General features: G+C 40.0%; 1 protein-coding gene across 1 annotated transcript in view; it reads right to left on the minus strand.

Annotated features, from left to right (window-relative positions):
- Positions 1–7717, minus strand: part of LOC109920292 (heme-binding protein 2-like) — a 26000-nt gene extending 18283 nt beyond the window's left edge. The window contains exon 1 of the mRNA XM_048618005.1: positions 7513–7717. Within this exon, the coding sequence (XP_048473962.1) occupies positions 7513–7514 (2 nt within the window). The 5' untranslated portion in view covers positions 7515–7717. The remainder of the gene's footprint in view (positions 1–7512) is intronic.
- Positions 7718–8252: the final 535 nt, after the last annotated feature.

Consider the following 8252-nt stretch of genomic DNA (forward strand, 5'->3'; position numbering starts at 1 on the left):
AAAAAAGGTGGGTGCTCTGAGGGTCGGTGTGGACTTGTTGGGCCGAAGGGCCTGTTTCCAAACTGTAGGGATTCTATGATTAACTGGTACAAAGTCAATTCGATCTTCAGGCAGCTAGCAACAGTGATGTCATCAAGCACATTGAAGAATTTTCAACAAACCAAGCAAGTAAAATGCACTAATTATCCTTCACAGTTTATACATTTTGCAGAGTATGAAAATAAATGCCAGGGCACACACAAGAAGCTGAAGTACCGTAAACAAGCTTCGAAACATGTTATTACAAAAAAATTAAGCTTTTTTAATAAGAAAAATTGACATTTTACAAATATAACATTTAATTTTCAGAACCATGCCTCATTAACAAGTTGTCACTCTTAAAACTAAAATTTAAAAGAAAAGGAGGAAGTTCTCATAAGTTGAATGAATTATAACGATTGTTGTCTGCAGGGGCTTCAGTAGCACACCTCTAGGGAAGACAATCACTGATAACTGAATTTTTGCATTATATTACACAAACATGAACACTTTGGCATCATTGCAATGCAACATCCCGGACTGTTGTTTCTGCTGTGTACAGTAACTTCAATTTTCAGCCCAATGAATTATAAGGAGAGGCTGGATAGGCTGGTACTTTTTTCACTGGAGTGTAAGAGGTTGAGGGGTTATCTAATAGAGGTTTATAAAATCATGAGGGGCATAGATAAGGTGAATATCGGGTGTCTTTTCCCTAGGGTTGGGGATGTCAAAACTAGGGGACATATTTTTAAGGTGAGAGGAGAAAGATTTTAAAAAGACATGAGAGCAAATTTTTTTAATACAGTGGTTTGTGTGTGGAATGAACTTCCAGAGGAAGCGGTGGATGCGGGTACAGTTATGACATTTAAAAGACATTTAGCTAAGTACATGAATAAGAAATGTTCGGAGGGATATGGGCCAAACGCAGGTAGGTGGGACTAGTTTAGTTTGGGAACATGGTTGGCGTGGACTGGTTGGACCGAAGGGTCTGTTTCTGTGCTGTGTGACGCTATGACAATGCTTTCCAGAAGATAGTGATGTTATGGTGCTTGTTACCATATGTGAGTCAAATGATTGGTATGCCAATCTGTTGTTTATGAGCATCATAATAGCTGAGTTTGATCCTCTAATCGTGTGAGAGAGTCACCTCGTTTGCAATCAGAAGCAGGAACTCTCACTAATTCTCTTGCAGAGGCAAATTATAGGTCTCCTACCTGTTGATCTCCTTGATATTGTATAATTCAACACTGCTACGTTTATTTATTCTGCATGGTTTTGTTCAGTTATTTCCATCCTTGTTATGTTTATTTATTGTTCCTGCTCTTAGCAGTTCCTAGATTATTCAGTTGTTCCAATGACATATTTAAATCTACCTTTTGGCAGAAGCATCAGTACTTTGTTGACAGATATGATGTAGGCATCCAAAACTTAACTGTGATGAGTCAGCATTTTGCCCCAGATGTCTTATCTAACCCCAACCCCCACCACCACCACCACCGAGGATAGGCTAATTTTGGTGGGTCACTCTTTTCAGGTTCATTCAGTTTTTATCCTGCTTCCTTACAATGATTAAAAATTGAACCCTGTATTGATTGTAATGAGCCAAGAACAGAAATTGCTGGGAAAGTGCAGCATGTCTGGCAGCATCTGTGAAGAGAAATCAGAGTTAACATGTCAGGTCTGTTGACCCTTCCTCAGAACTCCTTAGGGTTTCTCTTCACAGATGCTGCCAGACCCTGCTGAGCTTTTCCAGCAATTTCTGTTTTTGTTTCTGATTTACAGCATCTGCAGTTCTTTCAGTGATTGTAATAGGGTCAGCCAGCTGGACATCATGGAAAATGAGTTCCCTGATTGGGGCTGTTAATCTGGTCCAATCAGGGATCCGTGGCTGACAGATATAAACTGGAGTATCGGGGATTCTGACTCCCTGGGGACTGAATCTGATGAGCCATGTGTTAATAGAGGGTGACTGGGTGACGGGATACTGGCCTCTGTGGACTTATTTAAAACCTCAAAAATGTTTCTCTCCAAAGCCCTTTGCTCTCAGTGCTTTCCATTGGAGTTGTAATTTTAAAGTTCACGTTACAGACTTCGTCATTACTTGTTAGTAAAACACTGCACTCTCTATTGTATTTCTTTAAATTCTTGATAGTATAGTTGTTTGAGAAAATAGAAATAACATGTTTATAAACGTTTATTTACTGTTATTTGAAGAATCATTCACATTAACTTTTAATACCCTCTGAAACAATGGGCAAAATATTTTTGAGGCTATTGAGAGTCTTGCCATCAGCTGAAGAGCTGGTGTCTCTTTTCAGGAAGGCCCACAATCAGGCATTTGCGAGCCGACTGGACTCAAAGACTCTGGAAGTGGATATCCTTCCTACTGAGAGCTACTAGCCAATCAGGGGCTGGCAGTCATGTACTTAAGCAGCATCCTGGGAAAGAAGTCGGTGTCATGCAGCATGGAAGCAATCCTTCGGCCCAACTTGTCCACGTTGACCAAGTTTCTCAAAATAAACTAGTCCCATTTGCCTACTTTTGGTCCATATCCCTCTAGTCCTTTCTCCCTCTAAAGGTTTCCTACTCATGTACCTGCCCAAATGTTTTTTATATGCTGTAACTGTATCTGCATCTACCACTTTCTCTGTGTGCTGCTAGAAAAACGCTTAAAGGATCCCCAGGATAGCAAAGCCAGCCAGGCTATGGCTGTGTGAAGTGGTGGGCAGGGGGTTGGAGGCATTGAGTAGCTCATGGTGGGAGTCATGGGGATAGGGGACCAGGAGATTCACTAGCAAGAGAAGGGACATATTGTATGTTCCCCCATTATCCCTCAGAGGTGACAAATTGACTGCACAGATCCAGTTGTCATGCATACTGCATAGTGATAGGCACACCTGCAGCTGAACTAATCCAAGTGGTGGCTAATGAGGCCCTTAATCAGTCATTAATTAGCCACTTCAGGCCTCAATTAGCAGCAGGGTGGGGAGGCTGACCATAGACCTTCCCTGCCCAGATCTTAAATCTGGTGGAGACAGATGTGCCACCATCCCCTTTAATTCCTTTCCCTCTCTAAAAGCTTGCCACTAATGAGCTAGTGACTAATGTTTTGGTGAGAGAAACAATCCACATTGAAGGATGTGAGCTGCGAAGTCTGTAGATATTTCCTACCCCATGCAACTAGAAAATCCTTTGCCTGTCTGCCACATGGAGATGTTCGGAAAGGGTAGTGGGCAGCTTTGACCAAAGCACTATTGAAACCTAACCATATCCCCCTTGACCCCTGCTTCCTCTCTTCCTGCCCAAATAAATTTACATCATTGTTCAGGGTCCTAGAACACTACTGTCTATTTGTAAGATATTGATCCCTTCTGAGCCAAGGAAGGAGGCCCTCACCTTGTAAGGGCAGGTCGAAGTTCCAGGAATTGGTGGACACACCATTGGATTAGGATCAGGGTAATAACTCAAGAAGATTTAGGCCTTATTCATTTAGCACATATCTTTTTTTGTCATTCTACGTTGTGCTTATTGTTTAATTCATAACTTGTCTCAAGTCTAGATTGTGTTACTTTTAACTTAAAAAGTAAAAGTGACTATAAAGTTGATACTTAGCTTAATCCTAGGTGGCATTGCTGCCTCATACAACGCACAAAGAATCACAGATGAGCAGGTGCAGATCACAGGAGATCAAGCCAGTCTGCTTCGATGGTTGATGCCAGGTAAGCCACTAAATGCAATATTTACTCTTTTATTTTAAAGGAAGCTGGAAAGCCTGTTCCCTGAGTCTGTGAGTCAAAATAGATTTTTACTTTTTAAAAGCAATAAAGGATGGAGAAGAGGGAGTGATGGCATCAAAAGATTTAGGATTGTGGAAAGGGTGACAGGATATGGTCATAAGAATGAGTGAGATGACAAGAAACATAAGTGTGAATGATGCCGAGGTTTTTAGGGAGATGTCATATGTGATTTTTTTTGCCCAGATTACCTCATATTATGAAACGTTTTTGCAACCAGTGCTGGGCTGTTGTTTATATTAAGACTCTGATGTGACAGCGTAATTTGGCTAATTACAGTAGCAGGCAAGAATTACTCAATTTTGTCAGCCAGAACCAAATGAGCTCACACCATAATGATTATAAAATGCACAATGGGAGAAGCCTTATTATGATTGAGAGGACATAAAATTGTCTTGACTTTTGCATGAAAGAACTAAAACTACATCTCCTGTAGAGGTGAATACACATTCAGAGGCGTTAGAAGCTAGTAGACAGTGTAGAGACATCTTCTGTGTGCAGTCCCTAGGATTTCCATGGATAGTACATCACTTTAATTGAGACATTCTTTCTGTGCCTAGCCACCAGAGCAATTTTAGATGTGCACAGCTTAACCTTAGCTTTTAGATTACTGAATTTGCTCTTGGCTAATTTGGTGAAATAATCTTTTTGCCTTGAAATAACCAGTAAATTTAATTTTCTTTTTCATTTGGAATGAATAAATAACTTATTTTTTCCATTAAACATTTGCACTCCAAACTTGGCCAATTCACCCAAATCATCGTCCTGAATATTTTCTAATCAACCAGTTTGGAGGGGTTATTACACGACCTCTGGAGCAGGTAGGATTTGAACCCTGGCCTCCTAGCTCAGAGGTAGGGACACTGCAACCGTGCCAGAAGAGCTCAAGTCTTTGTCTTTAAGTTATAAATGCTGTTGTCTCTTCAAGAAATGGAGGATGTTGATGAGCAAGAGCAAAGAGAGGTGCGCTTATGTTGTCGGAGAGATCACTTTATATCAACAGTTATAGAACATAGAACATAGAACAGTACAGCACAGTACAAGCCCTTCGGCCCACGATGTTGGGCCGAAATTTTACCCTAATCCTAAGGTCTATCTAACCTCCACTCCCACCTTATACTATCATCCATATCCCTATCTAATAACCGCTTAAATGCCCCTAATGAGGCCGACTCCGCTACCCTCTCCAGCAATGCATTCCACGCCCCTACCACTCTCTGAGTAAAGAACCTACCTCTGATGTCTCCCTGATATCCACCTCCTTTCACTTTAAAACTATGTCCCCTCGTAAAAGCTACCTCCACCCTAGGAGAAAGTCTCTGGCTGTTTACTCTATCTATACCTCTGATCATTTTGTACACCTCTATCAAGTCACCTCTCGTCCTTCGTCGTTCTAAAGAGAAAAGCCCTAGCTCTCTCAACCTTTCCTCATAAGACCTTCCCTCCATTCCAGGCAACATCCTGGTAAATCTCCTCTGCACCTTTTCTAACGCTTCCACATCTTTCCTGTAATGAGGTGACCAGAAATGGACACAATACTCCAGATGTGGCCGAACCAGGCTTTTGTATAGCTGGAGCATAACTTCACGGCTCTTGAACTCAATCCCTCTATTAATGAAAACTAACACACCATACGCTTTCTTAACAACTCTATCCACCTGGGTGGCAGCTCTCAGGGAACTGTGAACCTGAATCCCAAGATCCCTCTGCTCCTCCACACTGCCAGGAATCTTTCCGTTAACCCTGTATTTTGTTTTGAAGTTTGTCCTTCCAAAATGAATCACCTCACACTTTTCAAGGTTAAACTCCATCTGCCACTTCTTAGCCTGGCTCTGCATTCTATCAGTGTCCCTTTGTAACCTAGAACAGCCCTCCGTGCGGTCTACAATGTGACCCACCTACATATCGTCCACGAACTTGCTAATCCACCCTTCCACTGCTTCATCCAAATCATTTACAAAAATCACAAATAGAAGGGGACCCAGGACAGATCCTTGTGGTACACCACTCGTAACTGAGCACCATGTTGAATATTTTCCATCCACTACCACCCTTCATCTTCTAAGGGTCAGCCAATTCTGAATCCAATCTGCCACATTTCCCCCTATCCCATGCCTCCTTACCTTCTGCATGAGCCTACCATGGGGAACCTTATCAAACGCCTTACTTAAATCCATGTATACCACATCCACTGCTCCACCTTCATCCACGTGTTTGGTCACGTCTTCAAAGAATTCAATAAGGTTTGTGAGGCATGATCTACCCCTCACAAATCCGTGCTGACTATATTTCTAGGAATGTCTGAGAGACCATGTCACTGATGATTATGGTCCTTCAGAGAAACAATATTGACCTGTAAGGGGATTACCAAACCAGTTCTGCAGCAGTATTGTGACGACTATATTAAACCTAAATGCTTATCTTTTTAAAGTGTCACAGAGGCAACTGTCAGTTTAGCCAGTGTGCAGAACCAAGTTTTTCTGGGAGCCACTAAAGCAGTATTTCCAGTGAAAACTGATTAAAAGAACTCGGTTGAAACAAGAGCAGCACTAGTAGGAGCTCAAAACTTAATGGACATTGTGAAAAAAGTAGCAGGAAAGTGATACAGCATAAGGAAATTTAAAGGTTTACAGTGAGGGTGTACAGAAAATTGAGAAAGAATGTATTGTTAATTCTGCTATGTCCACCCCATAAACATTGGAATTTTGACCTCAGCTGATTTGATACTTTTCTTGCTACTTTCCCAACATTGGGTCTAGGTACTGCTTTCAAGTGCTTAAAACTACAGTTACAGTATAGCACTTACAAATGTTTTAAAAATTAAAGTAATCTTGAACTTTTGTTAAAGTTTGTTTGAATTACTAGTTTAGTATTAACAAGCAGTGTTGCAGCCACCACTGGTGTAGTATCAACATAATTAAAGCAAATTCTACATCTCTAACATCTCAGAGTCTGGGTTCTCCTCGGCATCAGATTTGGTTGTTCGAGAGTCCAAATCACATTCTGTCTGGACTCAGGAGTCGGTGTCATTGTTCGTAAATCAAATAAAGCAGATAGTGATATTTTCAGTTTCAGCACTACACATCCAGAATCCAAACATCAATAGTACAATTTCAAAAAAGGATAAAATAAATTATCTTAAAGTTACTGATTTTAAATAATGAGGTTTGTAACTGCTCAGAGTGAGATTTCTACTGCAGAGATTCTCCTCGTGCATAAAAAAGGGCATAGATTTACAATGACTTAGACACCCAACAAATTGTCATTGCTGAAACATGCGTTGTTCATAATAGACTGAAAATTCTACACGCAAGTGTAAATAAAGTTTTATCAAACATGTCCCAGATGGGATAAAAGTGATTTTTAAAAGGGACATACATTATATAGTTTAAAAGGGACTTGTATATTAATGATCTGTTCACTGTTAGCTTTGAACAAATAGCACAATAACACCATCAACTCTGAAATAACTAACTTAGAAGTAATGTAAATTGCATATTACAGAAAAATAATTCTAGTTAGGTATATTGCAAATCAATGCACAAATTATTGTTGAAATTCAACATATTATTTTAACAGTTTATGCAGAATAGCTCTCTATGCTGAGAGATCAAAGTACTTCATATACACTGAGTTACTGTCTTATTAAAAGAATACTGTTATCTGGTAAATTGAAAGTAAACTATTTTAGAAAACTCACATTGTTGTGCCCAGATTTTTCTCTCAGCTGTTGTTGGTCGATGACTTTTTTTATTTTGTGCCACTCAAATGAAGAATCGCTTGCGATTTATACAACTTTGATTTTGAGGGTGGGATGTGATTATAAAACGTTGGTTATTCAACACTGAATGGCAGAGTTATGCAACTATTGCAGAGGCTCACGTGCTGTGCTTAAAAATTAACTGTGTAAGTCAAGTTACAGGCTTTTCAACAAGAAAGCTCAGAGAATAGCCACCAGCTATTTTTGAAGCATATCATATGTTATTCTTTGCCAAGATTACCCAATGCTTATGAAACCTTCTTGGAACAATGTTGGAATGTTGTTTACAGTTAGATTCTGATTTAATTTTGTGTGGTTTGAGTGTTTTGTTGACTAATTGCCAAAGACTGGCAGGATTTGCTCTTAATTTTATCAACATCAACCGATGAGCTCACACCATAATGATGATTACAAAATGTATAAAAATAGAAACTCTGACATGGTCTGATGTTTAAAGAACGCAGAGCTGCCTTGAATTTTGCAATAAGGAACTGATTCTACAACTCCTGTACAGGTGAATACTGGACACAGAGTGCACAGAAACCAGTAAACAGCATATCTTCTCTATGCTGTCCCTAGTATTTCTATTGACCTGTGCTGTGTCAGATATTTATTTCGATGCACATCCACCAGAAGTACCTTTAGATGTGCATACCTTAATCTTAGCTTTTAGATTGTTG

The sequence above is a fragment of the Rhincodon typus genome, chromosome 38, assembly GCF_021869965.1.
Source record: "Rhincodon typus isolate 14 chromosome 38, sRhiTyp1.1, whole genome shotgun sequence".
Classification (NCBI taxonomy): Eukaryota; Metazoa; Chordata; class Chondrichthyes; order Orectolobiformes; family Rhincodontidae; genus Rhincodon; species Rhincodon typus.